Raw genomic sequence first — 23,493 nt, forward strand, 5'->3', positions numbered from 1 at the left:
TCATCCTGGGGTTAATTTGACAAAATAGGGGTTGATTCAGACACTTTCAAAACGTATTCAGTGCGATCCTGAATATAAAGTCTTAATCAATCCTACACGGCCCAATTTCAAAGAAAAATGGCTCTTAGAAAAAAAATAGGTAAGGGGAGTTCAATGAGTGACTAGAATTAGTTAATGACAAGATAAGTCTAAGTACTTACCAACACTCAACTATGTACTCAGATAAACAAAACAACGACAAAAAATGGCAATTGTTAGTAGAAATAAAAAGAATAGCTGAAAAAGTGGTTCAAAGAGAATATATTTGATGCACGTGTTAGGGAATTTTTGAAACTTTTGCGCAAAGTTGGCTACTCGACAATACTTGACCCTGTATTTTGGCAGAATTCTTCGGGCAAAACTCGATTTTATAACTTCAGTATTCAAACCAACCCGTGTAAAAAACAGCCCTGATAATCAAATCAAGCTTAAAATGAACAAAATCACTACAAACAAAGTTTGGGTACTGTCCCCATCCCTTGCTGTTAAAGCATAGAGTTTCATGTGTCATTGAAGCTTTACTCAAAACGACTTATATTACAGATATATCTTTTGCTGTTATTACAATACTGAAAATAAAATAAAAATTACATTTAAATAAAATCTTGAACTGAAAAGCTTCTGTCAATTAATATCCTTATATAAAAAATCTTCATTTTAATTTTTATTAGTTCCTTCCAATGCTGTCCATAACACATGTGGTTTCCAGTAAGTGAAAATTACTTAAGACGCATTAGGTTTTTTATAGTTAGGGAAGGGGCCAGTAGCCAAAGTCTTTTTAGTAGTATCTTTTGTTCGTTTTAAGCTTGATTTGTATATTCAATTTAAGTCTTATTTGTTTTAATATTAATTATTATGTTTTATATTAGTAACTACTGTATGTTTGTTTGCCATGATTTTTTAAATAAATTTATGTTCGTTTTGGGTAAATATTTATTCCTAAGGAGTGAAAGACTTTTTGTTCGTTTAAAGTTTGATTAAATTAAAAAAAAAACAAGTTTTTTTTAAACTGAAAGTAAGGAGCGACATTAAAACTAAAAATGAACAGAAATTATTCCGTATATGAAAGAAAAGTCCCCTCCTCAACGCCTCCCTCTTTAGGCTAAAGTTGTTTATTTTTTAGAAAATAAAGTTGTGAGACAGAGTCAAACTTTTGCGTAAAAAGCGAGGTGTTGAGGACGGGACAGCCCCTTTATATAAGGAATAATTTCAGCTCGTTTTAAGTTTTAATATTTCGCTCCTTACTTTCAGTTAAAAAACTTGTTTTTTTTTATTTCGGTGACCACACTGCCTTTATCTAATTTTTTTTTAATTTAATTTATGAACGTTTTTGAATTAATACAGTTTTGATTTTGACTCACCGTAGGCTACATGAATAATTAAAACAAAATTTGCATATTAATTTTACTTTTTTTTGGCTAAATGGCTTTTTCGAAATTTTGTTCTGACATAACTTACGAATTAACTTACGTAACTCACTTCTATATTCGTATGTCTTTATTAAATATATTACAAAGTTTATCCCCCTAGTTAATCCCTCGCTCTTTACGCTTAGTTTCAAATTTTGTTCGAATCACAAACCCCTGCATCACAAAGGTCGGTTGATTAGAATTGATAGCTTGTTTGAAAGTTCTAAAAAAAAACTTTAGCGTAAAGGGCAAGGTATTGACTAAGGAGCGAACTCCTTCATATACGCCATAGTTTCTTTTCGTTTTAAGTTTTAATGTTGCTCCTTACTTTCAATTGAAATAACTTATTTTTTTTATTTAATATCTGATGGTTTTTTTAATAATGCTGGGAAATCCGGCATCCCCTTCTAGAAATGTCCCTTCTCCCAAGGAAACATCCTCCAAGAAATATTCTCCCGCGTAACCCCGTCCTCCAGCCCCCCCTACCAGAAAAAAATCCTTCCTGAACGTCGGTATACTTGCCGATAACCAATACTGTTTGTAAACAATAGACGAAGTTCATAACTTGCAGCCCTTCCCCCGGGAACTGTGGGGGTTTAAGTCATCTTCAAAGACATATTTGTTAGATTTTTGACTAGGCTGAACAAAATGGCAAGTTGCCGTCCAATTTTTTTGGTCACTTAAAAAGGGCACTATAACTTTTAATTTCCGTTCAAATGAGCAGAAATTACGATGTTCTAGGATATTCTAGGGGTACTGGATCGATATGATCACACCTGGGAAAAAAATAAATAAAAATAAACACGCATGGGTGATCTTTCATCTGACAAAAATACAAAATTCCACATTTTTGCAGATAGGAACTTGAAACTTCTACAATAGGATTCTTTGATACGCTGAATCTAATGGTGTGATTTTCATCAAAGTTCTTTGAATTTTAGGGGGTGTTTCCCACTTTTTCGAAATTAAGACAAATTTTCTCAGGCGCTTAACTTTTGATGAGTAAAACTAAACTGGATGAAATATATATATTTGAAATTAGCATAAAAATCTGATTCTTTTGATGTTTCTATTGGCATCAATATTCTGTTTTTTGAAGTTTCGGTTACTATTGAGCCGGGTCGCTTCTTACTTACAGTTCGTTACCACGATCTGTTTGATTTTCATATTCAATTTGAGTTTCACTTGTTTTAACATCTATTTATTCATTTATATTAGTAAAGGTTGTATGTTTGTTTGCCATGATTATCCACATAATTTATGTTCCTTTTGAGTCTTATGTATTATTTAATAGTAAAATATTTTATGTTCGTATTCAGCTTTATTTGTAAATTCAATTTAAGTTTTACCCGTTTTATTATTTATTTATTCATTTATGTGGTTCCTTTTGTTTGTTATGTGTTGTGTAAGAGTTTGAGTATGGAGGTGAAAACTACTAAAATATCAAGGGGGTTGAAATAAGTTCAAACACACTGCATACAAGTAGGTTGTCAAAATTCCGCACCAGCAACATCTTAGTAATAGCTTGGAATTTAAAGTGGAGACAAACGTGGCTTTTTCCAGGATGTATTGAACTAAAATCTTTTAGTTGTTACAATACTACTTTTAGTACTGCTACTTCAACAAATGTCACTACTGCCACTAATGCTAAAACTAAGAAGGGTCAAAATATTGAAGGAAAACTCTTATGAAACGCTGAGACAGAATTGAGCAAAATCATAACTCGCTATGCTAATAAAGTTAAAAATACTTCGAAAGATAAAAGGGTTAAATTTAAATAAATTGTTAAATTTAATTCAAAACCCAGTCTTCTGTTTTAATTTTTCTGTAAAAAGAACAGCATTAAGGTGCTGAAAACTATTTGCTAATACAGGTTGTCTAAAGGATGTTTCCACCATTCCTAAAATGCTATTTAAGGAATTAAATGGAAACTTTGAGCCTTTGTTTAGGGTGATGTTGATAAGAAAAGGGACTATTTGCATATTGCGTCTGATTTTACTAATACAACTACAAATATTGCGACTAGTGAAGCTAAAGTTAGTAAAGCGAAGCATTCCTGGAATGTTTAGAGGAACGATGATCAAAATCAAAACATATATTTATAGTACTTAGATCACAGGAAGCACAATAACGCTGCCTAGGTAAATAATAATGTTTGTACAATGTCTTATTCTTTTCTTGGACTTTGATAAAGGTACTTGGTAAAGAGGTAGTTGTCATATAAGCTCTGAAAGGGGGACATTTAATTGGAAATGAAAAGTTCTAGTGCCCTTTGTAATGGTTGAAATTTATTGAGTGGTAACCAGCTCCCCCTCCCATCATTAATTTCTTTTAATACACACAATAAAAATTTTGATATGAAATTTTTTTCGGCCTCATTGAAGGGTCCAGAAAAAATCAGTTTGATGATTAAAAACCCCCATAGCCCTCAAGGAAAGGCTTTTAAGTTATACTTGTTGCCCATTATTTACATATGACGTATTTGAGTAAGGGGTTGTCGTATAAACATCGACTGGTTCTCATTGGATTGGAAATCAGAATTTTTAGTCACTTATTTAAGAGTCAAAAGAAATAGAGGAGCAACTAGCCCCACCACGTTCTCTTTTCCCCAAGCATATCCTGTAGAAATTTTTAGATGACCATTTAGCCCAAAATAGTTGAAATATTATATAAACAAGGCCTTTCAGGTTGAACCAACCCATAAGAACCTGAGAGCAATGTTTTTAATTGATGCATCAAGTGCAAATAAGGGTTTTATGAAAGGGATGGTAGTATAAATATTAAAGGAAGCTCATTTAGTTATAAATTGGAACTTTTAGTTCCCATTTAAGGGTCAAAAGTGATAGAGGACACCTAGTCTTCCCTTCCAAATTCCTCGTTTCTTCAAAAGAATCTAATAAAACTTATGAGATAGTCATTTTGTTCAGAATAATCAAAAAAATATATAACAATGCCTGCAGCGTTTACATACCGCCTTCCCCGAGCCCTTTGGCAACCGTAGCATATTTTTAATAGGGGTATATGAGGTTTTAATGGAATAGGTGGTCGTATAAACTTCGTATGGGGATTATTTGAGATGACGTTGGGAGTTATTGTGCACATGTTTAGAAACAAAAGTTACTTGAGGGAAGCTAGCCACCCAAAACGCCAATCAGTTCACGAAACAAACATCAAATCAAAAATTCATAATATCTAGTATCTTCGGCATTGTTGAAAAGTCTAGGACTCGTGCCTTTCGGGATGTCAATCCCCTCTCCCCTCAACGCCCACTGGACAAGGGCTGTAAATTAGGCATGTTGTTTACACACAGTGTATGTTATTGAAAAATGTTTGCATGTTTGACTATTACTTTCTAATATTACGAAAGAGATTCAGCCTAGTACTTCAGGGAATATTTAGGAGAGTGTTCGACAAAATCAAAACATATTTTGTATATATTGGTTGTCAAAAGAGTAACACTCATGAATGACTATATAGATAGATATATAGATAGATAGATAATGTAATTAAAAGTCAAAGGCCATATGTTGATTGAGTATTCAATCAACTAAACAAATATGATGAACTTCAACTAAACTATTGAAACAAGAAAATAAATTTATACAAACAACTAAAAGTTTCATCTCGTCATTTTTTAACTGCACACTTTTCCTTAAATTCAAAACTTCCTTAAGGTAGCTGCAAACTGCGTCTATCACGGGTTCTGCCCTCAACTCAAGAATACCAGGGAGAGAAGGGGCGTTCCTTTCCAAATATCTGTCTTAGGGTTGAAAGCTTCCAACACTGCGTGAGAAGATGGTTTACATCCTCAACACCCTGATTACAAAAGGGGCAAGAGTACTCCAACTCCGTTAAACTTCTGTTTCTATTAAATACTTTCCAACAACCACGAAATGGAAAGTTATTTCCTCTGAGCTACAACCACACCCCAAGGCACTCAGCTGGTAAATCTATCTTGAAATAAATTTCAAGACCAAAAAATAGTTTTATTTCTTTATAGGTCCTAAGGTTCTCTGATGATTCTACAGAAGAGAACCACGGCTTTAACTCTTGGTGTTCTATAATTTCGGTAGTCTGCTCCGCTATGTCTGTAGGTAGGCCCGGTGCACCTAATCCTTCATTCCATAGGTAGGATAGGCCTACCTCAATTAATATACGGTGTATATTACAAAGTAAGTCAAAAATTTATTATGAACCGTTTTAATCCGTAGCCGGAATTCAACTAACTGTAATATTTACAAAACTTGCTTTTATACTATCAATTCATTGCTTTTTCACTCGGCGTGAACTCTTCTGTGATGTCAGCCCATGCAACAGGTCACGTAAGCCATTAATTGGTACATTTGAGTTCAGCTCATTGGAAAGGTAACGTAACCCATTAGTTGGTGCATAACGATTCCTCCCTTTCCTCGGAGTTTGTCAAGCTTCAATGGTTTGTGTTGCGTTAAACATGGCGAGCCTATCACTCGATAGCTCTGTTCCCTCTGGGATTATGATTCTTTTGCCATGGTTATTGGTGTAAAACCATTTTGTTTGTCGCAATAGTTGGTAGAGGGGGAGCAGGAGGAGTGTAGTCAAAATTTTTTCTAAGGGAATTGCACTGTTTCCTCCGTACAGCTGCCCCTGGACGTTTCCTTTTTGACTTCGTGGTTGTCCAAAAATAGGATCTCGGTAGCGTTGTTAACGGCCGATACAGCTGGTCAGAGCTCTCGGGTGGCACCGGATGCTTCCCCAATTGGCTCGTGTTCCGGAAGGTCCTCAAAGTCCTCGTTAAAACCCTTTGCGATGCCGATAAGCTTAGCAAATATCTCGTATATTTGAACGTCCCTGTCTTCCAGCAGGATGATTTCTGCATCGTCTACAATCTAAAAAAGAATAATATTAACGCACATTTTTACATACAGAGCAGCGCCTGCTACTTTGAGGCGCAAGAGGGCGTCCTCATTAGCATTTAATTTCCCTGGTCTTGCGCAGATTGTGTAACTGTATTCTTGAAGAGACAGGGCCTATCTTTCAAGGCTATGGTTACTACCTTTCACAGAGTTTAGCCGTACAGGGGATTATGGTCCGTTACTACCTCAAAATGTCACCCATATAGGTAGTAGTGGACTCATGAGAGGGCCAAAACCCCTGCAAGACACTGCTTCTCGATCATCACATATAGAGTCTCTCTTTCCAGCAGTTTTTTCGACAGGTAGCAATTTGGATCCAACATCAAAATACTCATGAGCATAGTGGAAAATCTATTATTCAAAATTGGAAGTGAGTACAAGATTTATCAAACAAATGCTGTATTTCATGCACTATTATTTTTTTGTTTTTCGATTTCACGGACAAATTTACAGTGAATTCCTCAACATTTATGGTGACAATCCTCTTTTGAAGGACTTTCTAGTTGAAAATACTCTTTCCAACCTCTATAATATAAATTTCGGTGCCCTAAGACTGAAATGATTTGTTTATTAACAAAGTATTTTGCCTTTTAGTTTTGTTTATTAATAAAATTTGTATTTACAAAAAACACTGTGTCTTTTTAAATTTCTTCTTTTACGTATATGTAATCATCAGAAACGATAAGTAGCAGTGGCTCGTTAGGATTTAACTTGTATTTATCTTGGCATGCAAAGTCGGGGTAACAATTTCTACAATATATTGTAACTTTAATTTTCTTAAATCTCCTTGTAAAGTCATTAATATTATTCTGATTCATATTATAAAATAAACGTGTTTCAATTTGCTCATTCTAGAATTGTCACACACCAATTTTACATATGAGGAATCACTTTCTTTAACAGCCAAATTAAAGTATGTAGGTTTATAATTATTGTGGCCGATACCTTCACAGCGAGGTCGTAAAAACCAGACTCTCTTATTAATCCAGCAATTGAAGCGTAGACCAGGTTCTTCTTCCTAAAACTATTTAAAACCATGAAGAAACCAGTCTCTTGAAAATAAACTGAACTCACGTCTAGGGTTTTTTGCAATCATGCAAGGGTAAGTGTCTTCCCATTGTTCACATTTATTACCGTGACAATTGGAACATGGAAAACCTCTAGTATGAGAGTCACAAATCTCCAAGACAGGAATTACAGTCTTTAATTTGCACAGCATATTTTCTATGCAATTTACATGGATTGCTTTGTCTACACTTATAATTATAATCATCACTAAAGGTACAATTCTCACAGGATGACCAACTGCCAAATGTATATTAGCATAATGGAAATGTGTAAAGCATTTTTTGATGATGACTGTCACACCAACAAAAAGAAACTGACTCACGGTCAATAAAATAAATGTCTTCTACGAGGAGTGTTGCCACAAAGCATGTTTAGACAGGTTTTTTTTTTTTTTAAATGACCGTCTAAATAGTGGTTAAAGCAAAATAACAATATCAAAATCATAAAAAGTGCTGCTTTTGACTGTGTTAAAAATATTTCCACAAAGTCAGTTTTGAAGTTTTTAAATGAAAATATGTTTTTCTATTTTGTTTCTTTTTATATATTGCGCACTGATAACACGCAAGATACCATTTTAAAATGGTGGAGGATTTCTGCGCTAAGCACATGATTGGTCACCGATTTTTAGCGGTTATAACCCATTTACGATTGCTTAATTTGAAAACCAAGTAAAGGTTTGCAGAAACATCTGCAAAGCTTACTGTTATGAATCAAAGTCTGATTGGTCAGATTATATTACAAGTAATAAACTGGCACTCAATAGCGCTGTCTCATCTACCACAAAATTTCCACGATTCCTGCTTATGTTCAGTTGCCAATCCATATCCTATCTTGTTTAAAAGTTGCTGTGACCGCAGCCGAAAGACTACGGAAGTTAAAAAGCATTCACTGCTAGCCAAATCCAACAGATTTTTTCCTCCATAGTGTTTGTCACAAGGAGATGGAAAGATTAAGACAAGTTCATGTCAAATAAAAAAACAGACACAATATAAAGCTTGAAAGTCTAGAAGAGGGAGAAATTACCTATATAAAGAATTTGACCGGGAAAGGGCTAAAATGGACTTTTCGTGATCCATATATGATAATGATTGTAATACAACCAAACTGAGTTTTCCTGTTGCAGAAATAAAACAAAAAGGTTACTAGAAGTACTGTCAAGAACTCTCAGAATCTGGATAATTCTGAGCAGGTAACCAAAATAAAACCAGTCACTATGGAATTGGGAAATTCTGTAAATAACGTAAAGCAGTTAGGTCAGCATATAAAAATATTTCCTTAAACGTAAGTGTAGCGGTAGTTCAGGGACAAAGTCGAAGAAATATAGGTAACTCAAGGAACCACTGCTTTTAACCAAGAAGTAAAATAGGTACCTAACATTCCAGGGAACCTATACCATTAATCAATTATTCTTGAATGCAAAACTAGGGATAGGAGGTAACCATCTCAGTGATTGTCTCGTCAAAATTTGCTATTCCTACAGATATAACTGTTCAGAAGCGTATTCTAGCAAATCTTCATTCGCTTTTCTGAGCACCCATGCTTCAGAACCATATTTGACCACTGTCATCACTGTAGCTTCTAATATTCTAATATTAGCTTGCAAACTTATCTTCCCATTGTTCCAAACTATTTTTAACTGTGATAAAACACACTGAGCCTTTGCTATTCAACTTTTGACATCTTCACTGCTCCCACCATCTTTACTAATAATACTACCAAGGTAAGTGAAGCTGCCCACCTGATCAATCTTTTCATTACCCAATGTTATTACATAATACCCAGTAATACTGCCAGGAGTCAAACCGTGGGTTAGTAAAATAGGTAAAAAAACCGAGGGAATTCGCAGCAATTAAACCCCAGGGAATACATCGGAAATGATATATTGACGTCATTGCATCATGGTAAGCCAATCAAACTGCTATGTTTGATATGTCTATTTTGTCTGTCTTACTCATAATTTTATGCAATTTCATTTATTCACCAGTGGTATTTTCAGAATTCATTAACCTTTCTCGTTGCTTCTTTTAACTTTAATTTGCATTTATAAATAATCCTATCATTTCTCGTGGTCACCAAATTTAGGAGTACAGGGAACAAGTCTAGTTCAAAGTTTATACAGAAAACTAAAATTTTAACATATCCAAATTTTGACTCCCGCTATTAATATGGTTCTTTTATATTATATAAGTGTGTTAAAGACGGAAATTTATTATAGTATGTCGTAGGATGTTAGTGAGGTGAAAAGTGAGCCGAACACCTCTTCGTATTCAGGAGAAACAAGTGTAAATTTATTATGTACCGAACTCTTTAAATTTTTAAACCTGGGTGATTGGTAGTAATTGTAATTTTCCTAAGTATGCTGCCGTTATCAGAATACTAACAAGCAGTGACCTGGTCTTAACACTGCAAACAATACCGTGATCAACACTGCAAAAAGTGTTGTCCAATGACTTATAGTTTTAGTTTATTTTGTGGTTCTTTTTGTAAGCCAAATCGGGTTTTAACAGTCGAAAAATAAAAATAAAAGTATGAACCTTAAGTGAATACTTTGGAAAATATATGGAATGCTTTGAATTTAACTAAGGTTTGAGGTATTAGTGTTAAGGAGATAGGCAAAATTTGGGGAATTTAACTTAAAATAAGGGGGGAATATGAAAGGTATTTGGAACTAAAAATTCTAAATGCTTTGGTGTTATCTAATTTCTTTCTTGATTTGTCATTTATATTTCAACGAGGTTTCTTTCTAGGGATGCTTTAGGACTACAACATATCGTGAAGCTCATTTCATCCCCAGGCCTTGTCGAAAAGCCAATCACTGAAACTTTTATTCCAGGGGAGTTCGGGCCAAACGTATACTTTTAAAAATAGTCCCTCTTTTGCATTCGTCTAAGTTTTGCGTTTATGTGTTACCTACGTATTTAGTGTCGGCTTATCAGCTACCTTAACTTTACTGTACGTATAATCTTACGCTATTTAATACAGACCATATATTGAAGCTATTGACAATCTTGGAGAACTTAGTAAACCGTTACGACAACCGATATAAAAGGTATATAAACAAGAGATTTACAAAGCAGTTAATCAATTAATCGAAAAAGCAATGTTTCTGCTCCACTACTATTACTACTACACTGCTGATTTCACAGCTTTTATTACTACTACTACCACTACTACAGCTAAAATAACTGAGTCTGTAGAAAGTGACACGAAAACTGATGATATTGAAAGAAGTACCTGAAGAAACTATGAGCGGATTGTTGAGACTAAATCAAAACTAAAGGAAATGCAGATTACTTGGAGAGGTCTTTCAGGAATATCCTAAAATAACCTAGTGTTTCAACATAATACTTTAGAAGCATCATGAGCGGGATGATCAACCGAACGAAAGGCAAGATATACTTCTATTACAATTGCTATTAATCCTGCTGCTATTTCTGTTACTACTACTAATAATAAAGCAATATTACAGATAATATAGTTTCTTCTACTGCCAAAAATACTATGATACTAGTTCAATTAAGGCTAAATGTATGAAGGTGAAAGTTTGACACAATGTTAAGGAGGAATTTTAATTGAATCAAAACACACTCTCTGCATGGAGAATGTCAAATGGAAGTAATTCAAGAATGTATTTTGGTGTTACAGTAAGCTTGAACTTTCAGAGAATGCTTAAAGGGGAAGATTAATTGAGAAAAACGTAACTAAACGTAACACTATAATAGTCAGTACTGTCACTATTACTATCTCAAATACTACTAATTTAGTTACAACAACTTGTATGGCCTGGAGCATTATGATAAGGCTTGTGTCAAAAATCAGTCAAAAGGGCAAATCAATAATACTTTTGTGACATCTCACCGTATCAAGGTGAAACGTCAGGGGAATCTCGAGGAGACGTCCAACTGACCAAAGGCAACATGTACAAGCCACTATTTTCAATAATGCTGTTCTTACTACTACTAAAAAGGCACCAGTGCTGCTACTACTTCTCCTAATACTACCACTACTACTGCAATACTAGTAATTTTCAGGCTAATTTTATGAAGATGAAAGTCTGAGGGAGTGTTATGGGCAAATGTAAACTAAATCAACAGACACTATCGGTATTCAGATTGTCAAAAGGGTATATCTCAAGAATTGATTTAGGTATTAAGACGGAACTTTCAATGATTGGTAAGAAGGGAAGATTAATTGACAAAAATGTAATATGTGCACGCTAATGCTAATAGTATTATGAATATACCATTCACAATCTCTGCTACAATTATTACTAAAACTCCAACTACCACTTCTATTGCAACTACTTTTTAGGCTAAGAGCATTAAGATGAAATCTACAAGAAAGATATGAATATGTAAGTTAGAAAGAGGAAATATTGCCGTTGTCGTAGCAATGGCTAATTTAATTCAGTTGAAATTTCCCGGACTTGATGAGAGGGATGTTCAACTGACCAAAAGGCTGTTTTTTCAAACCACCCTGCTTCTATTTCTAGTGCTATTACTATTATAAAACTACTCAAAATATTAACTCTACTATTGTGATTAATATTAAAACTATACATAAGCGAATGAATGTAAAATTTTAATGGAATTTTTAGGGAGGAAGGTGAGTTGAATCATAATACTTTATCTGTATGGAGGTTGTCTATATAAGCAATATATTAAGAATGGTATTGCGTATGAACCTTAGACTTAAAAGAGTTGTTGTGAAGGTGTTGAACAAGCCAAAATTCAATATTTGCATCCTATTACTACTGATTCTACTCACAAAACAACGTACTACACTACTACTGCTTCTATCATTATTACTATGGAATAATTTGGATTATGATATGAAGAAGATGGAGATAATTAAAAATAGGGATTTTAAATGAAAATTGAAAGAAAATTAATAAGCAAGTATAAACTTTAGTTTTGTTTGTTTTGGAGGAGATTTGATCTAAATTAAGTTGTAATTCTCAGTTGGTTGGTGACTGTAACCCAAGAGCATGGATATGGTATGTAATTGCTGGCCCTGTAGTATTTTTAGTATTATTCTTATTTTTATTTATTGTTTTTCTTTCATTTCTTTTCTCTCTTTTTTTCCTTCTTTCGTATTATAGTGAATTTAAAAGATGTTATATCTATGTGTTTTTTTACCTGATTCACCCCACGTCATCCGAATGGTTTTGGGTGAATCATATTGATTTTTGTATATTGATTGTTGTTAAAGATAAATAAATATATCAACATCAACCACTACCGGTACTGCTACTGCTACTGAGGCTGAGGCTACTAATGTGATATCTACTGCTAGTACTATTACTATCTGTACTACTACTACTACTACTACTACTACTACTGAGGTTAAGGGTATTAAGGTGAAAATCTGGGCAATATTAAAACTGCATTAAACTAAACTGAAACATACTAGGTCCTCATTTGTAGTCAAGAGAACGTATCAGCAATGCTTTAGGATCAGTTCATAATATTGATTTGAAACTTTCACATTGTGTTGAAGAGGATTTTTAAGAAAACCAAAGGTGGTATGTGCATACTGCCACTAACTCTAGTACAACTACTGATAGTACACAACCTAAAGATATTAAGGCGAAACTTTAAAGAAGTATTTTGGTGGATGCTGAACGAAATCCAACCGATATGTGAGGATGTAGATTTCAAAAGGGTGACAAAACAATATTTCTAGAACGGCTTCCATTATTAAGTTGGACAGTCCAGGGCAATATGTGGCGGATTTTGAACTAACTAGAAGACCCTCTGTTTGTAAATTTAATACTTCTTCAACGGTTACTATAACTAAAGAGAAGAAGGAAATTACGGTGAAGCTCTTAGGGAAGGGTTTTGTAGATTTTCTTTTAAATAAAAGACTATATGCATGCTGATTTCACAAGGGCATATAATCAACATCCTAGGCGATGGTGCTCTATCATGGCTGAAAAACATAATTTCAATTTTAAATTTAAAGCTCAAGTACCTATTTAAATATTTAAAAGGGTTGTAGGATTGTAGGCAAGCGGCCCTCCTCCTTAGTCCTTAACGTTCCAAACACTTCCAATCAGAATTTTGAGGAAGCCATATCGTTCAAAATAGTTGAACGGCTCAGTAGCTATGTCTTTAGAGATACTGGGTTTGTCAACCCCCCCCCCCCAACTATTCAATATGCTCATTCTACACAAAAAATAAATATTGGTTTAAAACTAAATGAAAAGGAACTGTTTGTGTGCCGGTTGCAAATAAGCCATCTCAGTAATATCCAAAAACAATTGAAGGTTTTAGGTTGAATCCTTCGGGGCCACTAGTAAAATTACCTAGTTTCTTACAATTTCAACAAATTAAAAGGGTGTTACCTTATCAAGGTTGTCAAAGACAATGGATGGGATTTTTGGTGAAGGAACTAAGTGTTATTTTACAAGTCAGGTAGAGGATTTATAAAGATAAATTAAATAATATTATTTATGTCAAGAATCCAAATTTGGTTATATGTTATAAAAATTGTTGAAAAAATTTCTCCAGCAAATAAATAACATGCCAAACTATCGATTCTTTCATAAGTAACCTTAGGAACATAAAATATTATTTTATTTTTCCTTTAAAAAGACTATGCCAACAAGAACCGAACAGAGATTAACTTTAAAATAAATTCAACGCAACAAGTATTACGCGGAAAAGTAAAGGACTCAATTGAACACAAAATGTTAGACATCAAATCAAATAGTCTACCAACCGTAAAATTACAACAAATCACCATCAATAAATATACAAAACCCAATACGAACAGTAAATGCAATAAATAACCGATTCAAACTCAAAATAAGCAGAAAAAAACATGAATAGTGTTGACAATGCAACTTTTTTAATTTTAATAAACCGAAACCTGTTAAGACTTTAAGGAATAAATATAAGCAAACATATATTAAGCTGACAATGCATATTCATTTGTTTTTTTTTTAATAAAGCACAAATATTGTTCTGGTCTTGAGATGGTAAGAGTTTAGAGCACTACTCATGTTAAATAGGCAATAAATAACCGATTCAAACTCAAAATAAGAAGAAAAAAAATATGAGTAGTGTTGACAATGCAACTTTTTTAATTTTAATAAACCGAAAACTATTAAGACTTTAAGGAATAAATATAAGCAAACATATATTAAGCTGACAATGCACATTCATTTTTTTTTTTCAATGAAGCACAAATATTGTTCTGCTCTTGAGATGGTAAGAGTTTAGAGCACTATTCATGTTCAATAGCAATTCCACCATATTAAATGCAAAAACCAACACTTTGGAATGTTTTAAAGATTAAAGTCCTATATTTACTATATATTTACTAAAGTTACTAAAGTCCTGTATCTTTATATATATATATATATATATATATATATATATATATATATATATATATATATATATATATATATATATATATATATATATATATATATATATATATATATACAAAATAAATTCAGACAGACAGACTTATGATACTACCCTTTATATTTAGATTTAAAAAATTAATGCTTTAATAAAAAAATATCTGTTTGCAAAGGAAAACAACATTGACTTACTTGTGTTCAGTAATATTTTACTGGCCATAACACTGGTAGATTTCAGAATAAAATTAAAAACATCTCTCTTAGAAATAAAATTATTAATTTTCAAACACGCTTACTTAAACAATGACTGGGTCGATAATTGTTTTTCTTTATTTTCAATAATTCAGTACATCTAGATAACTCTAACTTTCAAAGGTTAGCTGAAATATAAAATTCATGGGAAATCTTTGAAATGCTCTTTCCCTTAGCCAAACTGCTTTCTTTAAAGAATTAAAAAAGGTCAGGGATCGTACCTTAAAAAAGTAATTTTTTTTATTTATTTTATAAAGGAACGGTTGTTCTTCTGACTTTATTACCAATATTTAATTCAAAACTGACTACTTTTCCATTATTTTAAATGAGGACTTGTATTAAAAAGCTTGAGAAGGACGGAAGATAAAACAGTAAAAGAAGAGGAAAAATGAACATATACAGTAGCAAAAATAAAAGTTATAAATTTCAATTTAATTGTGAGGTAGGAAAATTGAAGAATTAAACTCTAGGCTAATAAGAATTTCCAACCATGGATGAAATAGCTTCTTTATGTGTTTTTTAATAAGCTTTGAAATTGCAGCTTACGAGTAGACAATGTAATTTTTTTTCCTTCAACTCAAATTGTGTTTCTATGACGGAATATATATTTCGTGAAGGTTTAAAAAATTTTTGTTTAGACAGTTTATTGGAAAATCTATGTTAAATGCAGAACACGCAGGAAATAAAGCATTTTAAAAGACTTTTAAAACTTGTAAAACAAATATTGTAAAAATATAGTTTTGAGAGGGAGAGAGAGAGTTGAAGTATAGAAGCTGTATGATTGGTGGCAAATTTGAACAATCAGAGTATTTCAACTTTGGCAAAAAGAAGTACCGATACAATAAAAAAGGCATGACACATGGTCAAAATAATTAATATTTTTAATACAAGGGAATATAATCTGTTATTAATAATTGTCTAAGAACTTAAAAATAATAACATCAGATTTTGCTTGATTTGATTTAAAGAAAAATTGCCATATTCTTCAACTAATTACAAAGAAATTTTTAAAAGATACTCCGTAATCTGACTTCACTTGAATATCTCATCAGTATTTGAAAGAAGCGAAATCCTGATGAAATAAAGAATACAATATTGAGGGCAGTTCTTATGTTCTTGAAACACAATTATTAAATAGAGCAAGAGATTTGACACGCAACTGCATATGTTCTCTGCAAACATAAGGATGTCTTTTATAAACAACAGGATGGGTACTGTCATACTGATTAAAGCTATTACATCACCTGACCATAACTCCCATTGCTGTTCCCAAAATGCTAATTTTCCAGTAGCCAAATTTCTGTTTGTAATTGCAGTTTCTAGTCTATATGTGTTTGGATTTTCATAGAAATTTATTTTACTGATTTAATATTTAACATGGTTCTTTACTTTTCTTGCGAATGACTTCTTTTTTTGAAATTGGATTTAATTGAAATTTAGAAAATGCTGAACGTTGGGAAAATGGTATTGCATGGAACTTAAAGTGGTAATAAGACAAGGAAAGTTTTGGTAAAATATATTACCTATTGGTGAAATTGTTTGTTCATTTTGAATTTAATATAACTGAAAACCGAAAATATTTTAACAAGTTTCGACTTTGCAATATAAATAACGAATCCATTGTATTAAGTGCAAACAAGAAACCCTGAAACCGAACTTATAGAAAAAAAATGACACTGAGAATACCCAAATCCTGTTAAAGGTATGCTTATCAAAAAATATTAATGCTCAGTTGGTATTTTTTTATGTAAGACAATTGAAGTCAAAGGTCAATATCAGTAATTTATTTGCTGATTGTCTTTTAAAATTTTAGCTAGTTTAGAGTCTATTTGTTTAAAGTAAGTGTATCTCAACAATCGCTTCCTCTCACTAGGTATTATAAAAATACTCTCACCTCACCTTCATTCTCCGTCTACTTTTGTAGTTGCAAGAATTTTTTTTATTTCTATGATAAAGTCCCATAAACTAAAAATTAAGATAAATATCACTTTCAGTAATACTACTAATCCATGTTAATGCATACCTGGCCGCTATTTTTTAGAACATCTTCAATGGTCTCTCTCATGACATTTGTTTCCTCATTGTTCGTTATAACATTTAAGTTTATTCTAGTGTCTTTTGAATACTTGACAAGATTATCCAAAAACTTTTTCAGCTGAGTAACGACTGCGAATGATGTTATATTAAAAGACTTAAGCACAGACTGCCTAGTAGAACTCATGATAATCACTTGGAAAACTTCATTGTTCGAATGTTTAATAGTTTTCGTTTTGCTTTTCAGGTTTATCAATATATAAACTAAGATGAATCCGAGAACAAACAATATTATTACTTTTAAATTTTTTTTCATTTTGAATATGCAACGAACATTAAGAAAGAGGTTTCAAATCTGAAAAGTAAATGTGAACGAAGATATAAAGTTTTCAAGAAACAGGTTTTTATGGTAAACAAGAAAAATTGTGATAATTTCTATAATAATGGGTGTTTTTTTTGTAGTTAACTTCTTTTGTGAAGGCTGTTATAAGACTCTAGTGCACAGAAATAAAAAGGTAAATATAACCAAATTTTGAAGGAAAGATAAAGGTAAATGAATTCAAATAGTGAGTCAAGAGTAGACAGAACACAAATTAGTATCAATAAAAAACGAAACTCAAAAAGAAAAGAAATTACAATGAATCACGAGGTTAAGCTTAAATCGTACAGAAGATACCTAAAACAGGCCCTGCTCTATTGTCCCCCTTGGCAACTAGAAATTTGAACTTTACTTATGCTTCCCTTCAAATACGTCTCATTTTAGTGGACGACTTTTTCCTCATAACATAAATTAAAAACAAACAAAATGTTAATCAAAACTACTGAAAGTACTTAGTATAATTCAAAAAGAAATTTTGATATATGTTGGGGATTTTTAAACTCTGAGAAATAAGAATTTACTAATACGACAAAAGAAACAATGTTGCAAATATATTTTGTGTTTAGTAACTTTTAATAATATTTAATTGCAAATTAACGTTCAGTTTCAGCGTCCAGATAACTTTCCTTGCTTTAAAAGGTATAGGAGGCCTTACCTTTGCTCCCATTCGAGATAGGTTCAATCCATTTTAGTTTAATTAGATTCTTTATTATAATTTTTGGTTGTTTAGTTGTTTCACGTGTTTATTGTTGATGACTTAGGATTTTTCAACCCAATTTAGTATATCTTTAATTCCACACGACTTAGGTTTTTTATTTGAAAAATCTTTATAGTTTTACTTATTGGCTTTCCTGGTTCTCCAAAAGTGTTCGTCTCTTCTGTCTAAAAACAAACAATTTGGTTTTTCTATTGATAAAATGGATGGGAAATTTAAACAATACTAAATAACTTTGGATGGATTGGTTACTAGAATAAATTTCTACGTTATTTTATTTGCCGTTTCTAAGATGTCTGAAAAAACCTTTTGAAAACCTTAACAGCAAATATCTTCCTTGTATTTAATTTAACATCTGCCTTGATAATCTCCTATGTGTAAGTAAATTAATACCCTTAGGTTTGACTTCAAATTTTGCAATTTCATTCAATAGTTGAACTAGTACTCTCAGTTATAGTAATAGTAATATCAGTAGTCATAGTAGTAAAAGCTGTAGTATTAGGTCATAGTGACAGTAAAGATAACGGTATAGAGCTGCAATTGAAGTTACAAGTAGTTACATCCACAAGAACTTGCACAAGTTTCAAGTAGCTTAGATCAGTCTCAGAAACAGTCTCAGTATTTCCTAATCATACTCACCATACTCTGAAAGTTTTAATATAGTACCTTAGCCATTCTTGAGATATCTTAGGTAAGTCTTTTTGAAAATATGTCATAACATTGTTTCTGTGTATTTAGTTCAACATACACAATACTTAGTAACAGTAGTGATGGTAGTTTTAATAGCAGTAGCATTTATAGTAGTAGTAATAACAGTCGTAATAGTGGTTTTAGTTGTAATAGTAGTAGCAGTAGTTTTTACTGTTTCGACAGCCCCCTCCAACCAAGCCTTGAAAGTTCAAACTTAACGCTCGAAGTTTTCCCAAAGAAATTACTAATATATCCTTTTGACAAAATTCTTGTCCATAGTAATTTTTAATTTAGATAACATTCTTCTTACATATTTCTTCAAAATTTTACCTTGATACCCTTAGTCTTTGAAATGCTGTTAGCATTAATTGTAAAAGTAATAGTAGCAGTAATAAATATAGTAGAAATTGAAGGAATAGGATCAATAAATGTGGTAAGAATTTAGTGCCTTTTAGTTTTTTAAACATCCTCCTCAGCATGCTTTGGAAACCTTAACTTTGTAATCTAGGCCTTTCTTAAAGTACCTTTGCTACAGTTTTGACATCTCGTATGTGCTTATTATATATTTAAACAGCTCAACATATTCTTCAAAATTCTCCAAGAGTTACACCCTCATAATTTTAGCATCGGTAGTGGTTTTAGAAGTAGGATTAGCAGCTAAAGTATTAATAATAACGGTAGTAGTAGTTGTAGCAGTGGTAGTTTTATTAGCAGTAGTAATATAAATAATAGATGTATTAGACATATTAGTAGTAAAAGTACAAAAAATGTGCTCACAATACCTTTTGTTTAATTCAAAAAATTCCTCAACCACTGCCAAATGTTTCAATTTTAAGGCCTTAAACAGACCTGAGCAATCACAAATGACTCCTTCTAAAAACCTTAATTACACAACATGTCTTTTGATTCTGTCAATCTACCTCCCTCCCAATATGCTCCAAAAGTCATTTTTAGAGCCTCACCGGGGATTTTGCTAAGACGTTCCTCTTACCATCTGGTTTTCATGTGGTGCCCTGAAACCCTATAGGGCACCTTATGACTTATACCCTATTTCGCTTAAACCTTCCTAATGTATTGCTGATACTTTCGGAAGGTCTAATCATTAAAGCATGAATGAATATATTTCCATTAGATACAGTTCAACGTCCCACAAAAATATGTCTTTTAAATTTAAATTTTATAAGCTTATTTTTTTTTAGTGTTGCAGATATCCCTTTTCAAAAATTAATAATCTTACCCTTTCCTGATATATTGGATCGATACCCTTTAATATTCTGGTTACACACAATGTCTTTTGATAAATTTATAGTTCCCATAAACTTTCCCGAGAGTTCAAATTTTAAATCGTATTATTTTTACTAGATATTTTACCCAATAGCGATTTCGACGACATGAATATATTTCAACTCTTATGACTTAGCGCAGTGGTTTTAATATTAGTTTTAGTAGTAGTGGTAGTAGTGTCAGAACTATTATTTGTAGTATACAAAGTAGTGCTATAAGTATAACAGTCTCAAACGAAGTAGCAGCATTAGTAATAGCAACATTTACAAGGAGTTAAGGCTACTAGAAGTAAAGTTGCAGTGTCAAGTAGTTGTACCTACAGCTGAAAGTGGCTGTGCTGTGAGTAATTACTGCCACATATAGTCATAGTCACAAATAGTCAAGATCACAAGAAGTCAATGTTGAGTCAAAAGTAGTCAGAGCTGTGATCACAAGAAGTCATAGTAGTTAGTAACGGCAGATATAAGTAGTCAAAATTGCGTTGAACAATAGTTACGAGTAGTCACTATCATGTCTGGTTGCATTCAGAGTTGCAAGAAGTAGCCAGAGTCATATTAAAAATTACTACCATTCACGAGTCCATGTAGCCACAAGTACTCAAAACTAAAGAAAGTCACTGTCACAGTTTTTGAAGTCATAAATTGGAATTATTTCAATATCCGTCTTAACACACCCTGAAATTCAAAAATGGAGACCCTAAGTCATTTTTGAGTTATTGCAGTTACACGCTTTTAACAAATTACTTAAAAATAAAAATATTTTGATCTATTGAATATTTTTTCCTGCCTTCATTTGGAAGTTTCACCCTTATATCCTTAATCTCAGTTGTAGGGTATCAGTAGTAATAGCATAAATACTAGGAAAAGGAGTAGTAGCATATTACCATTAAAAATATTAGTTTTGCTAGTAGCAGCAACAGTAGCAGTATATATATATATATATATATATATATATATATATATATATATATATATATATATATATATATATATATATATATATATATATATATATATATGTATATATTTATATATATATATATATAATATATAATTGAGGTTAGGAATTTAGAGTGGAGGTTCTTGGATATGGAAAGTAAAAGTTAAAAGCTAGGCTACAAGAAAAGTTAAATGTAGTCAGGCTTCAGGAAACAGGGGCTTGATATAAGAATTTATTGGCATAACAAAAAATTAGGAGAGAGAATAAGAAAGTAGTTGGAAAATGAAAGAAGATGAAAGAAGAAGAAGATATTAAAGAAATAGAGCAGGCATTAAAGGATAAGGATAGCAAAGTTTTTTGGAAGAAAACTTCAAGTTCTACCAGAAGGGAGACAAGCCAAGATACCTGGTCGAGTTAATCAGAGAGGCAAGGATAGAACGGTAAATGAGTGTGTATTTGAAGGTAATTAAAAAAAAAGTTTCAAAGATCAAGTTTATGGCGCTATGAAGGAAGAATATAATGCTTTAATCAAGCCAGTAAGGGTAGAAGATGCATGGATAAGCTTAAAAGACATAAAGGGATGTTCAGCTCCTGGTCCTGATGATTTTCCAGAAGCTCTATGGAAGTATAGTAGAACCGTAACACCGTAAATTTTTCTTTTATATTTACAGCAGTTCGTCGATCTGGAATTTCCTAGTGAGTGGGTTCTGGCAGCAGGAGTGCCAATTTTTAAGAAAGGGAAAAGAAAATTATAAATGTATACATTTACGTAACACAATAGGAAAGCTAGGGATGAATGTATTAGAAAACAGACTTAGAACTTGGCTGAAGAAAACTGAAAGGTTAGCCGTGGAGCAGTCAGGATCCAGGAAGGGACATGGTCCGATTGATAAAATTTTTACGTTAAAGTCTTTAATTGATACGTTTATAAATAAAAAGGAAGGTAAGTTGTATGTAGCTTTTTGGATTTAAGAGGAGCATTTGAAAATTTAAACAGGGAACTGTTAATGAAGGATTGTATAAATGTTGTTCTGCTATACCCACTTGTACAGATTATATATATATATATGTATATATATATATATATATATATATATATATATATATATATATATATATATATATATATATATATATATATATATATATATATATATATATATATATATATATATATATATATATATATATATATATATATATATATATATATATATATATATATATATATATATATATATATATATATATATATATATATATATATATAGTGTTTTAGAGGTAATTACTTGGCAAAACAATGAGAGAGAGAGAGAAGAAGAAGAAAAAGACTGTCATCCTAATCCAGCAATTGAGATAAATGTGAACTTGAACGAGGTTTTTATCTCACTCATCTATCCAACTACCTAGGACCAAACAGTTTAACCGAAACATCAACCAAATAGAAATATCCAAATACATTCAAAGTCTTCATCAATAAATGAAAGTCGCTGTAAATTTACAAGCAAAAGTACCTTAAATCTAGCGAAATATTTCCAAGTAGTACCTTTCATTAGGGCTCTTCAGAAGAAATATCACCTGCCTTAACGGGTTTCGAGGCTTTACTCTCTTTACTCGGCACAGTGGAGCCGCTACCATAAGATCTTCACGGTATCCCTATGTTAGGTAAAACTTGTGAAATACATGCATACTAGTAAAACTGTTCAAAATTACATACAAAATGAGTTTCATTCTTTCCTTATTGAAATCCCAGAGGTCACTGAGCAAAGACCATTCTGGAACAAATAAAACTGGTCCAGATGTGAGTTATAAAACAAATGTTTTATTGGTATCCAGAGCCAATTACAGATTTAAAGTTCTTCGAGCTATTTGAAAACAACGTACAAATTCAAAATTCCAAAAAAGAAAAGCGAAAGAGAAATAATTTTAAAATATCATTCAGCATTTTTTTACAATTTTTTGTATATTTACCTAAGAGTTCATAACACTTAAAACTAAATTTTTTAAATTGCCAACTGATTTTTTTGGCAGAAAAACCCCTTAAGATCAGTTTTTGGCTAAGCTTTTTACATCTATTGTTAAAATCTGTGTAATTACTAAAAATTTTTGCATACCTATATAATTGGGAATAATAATCTGAATAAGTAATATTTGAATGTATGTTATTTTAAAGGAATGGAAAATTAATTACTTCAAAATTAAAATCATCCGTTTTATAATATATTTTAAAAACTAATTTACTATTATCTGAAATATTAATATTTAAATCTAAGAAATGGTCAGAGTGTCCTGTCCCATAGCTAGGCTCCAGAATTAACTCTTGTGAATAAATGTTTTTTTTATCTCAATAAACTCTGCACAATTTATTACTAAGAGATCGTCCAGATATCTTTTATTATTTCAAAGGTTATATTTTA

At 31.9% G+C, this 23,493-nt stretch overlaps 1 protein-coding gene across 2 annotated transcripts in view; it reads right to left on the reverse strand.

Moving 5' to 3' along the window:
- The window catches only part of LOC148938343 (xyloside xylosyltransferase 1-like), a 114,372-nt gene extending 91,713 nt beyond the window's left edge, over window positions 1-22,659 (reverse strand). Inside the window, exons 1-2 of one of the 2 annotated variants that reach the window (XM_089107874.1) lie at window positions 22,623-22,659; window positions 17,059-17,201 (exon numbers count right to left, since the gene is read on the reverse strand). In XM_089107874.1, coding sequence (XP_088964000.1) covers window positions 17,059-17,201; window positions 22,623-22,629 — 150 coding nt within the window. In that variant the 5' untranslated portion in view covers window positions 22,630-22,659. Of the gene's footprint in view, window positions 1-17,058; window positions 17,270-22,622 lie in introns of those variants that run through there. The other variant, XM_089107873.1, reaches the window with a different exon arrangement.
- Window positions 22,660-23,493: the final 834 nt, after the last annotated feature.

The sequence above is a fragment of the Artemia sp. Qi Xiang Cuo genome, unplaced genomic scaffold (genome assembly GCF_049724085.1).
Source record: "Artemia sp. Qi Xiang Cuo unplaced genomic scaffold, ASM4972408v1 HiC_scaffold_3386, whole genome shotgun sequence".
Lineage (NCBI taxonomy): Eukaryota > Metazoa > Arthropoda > Branchiopoda > Anostraca > Artemiidae > Artemia > Artemia sp. Qi Xiang Cuo.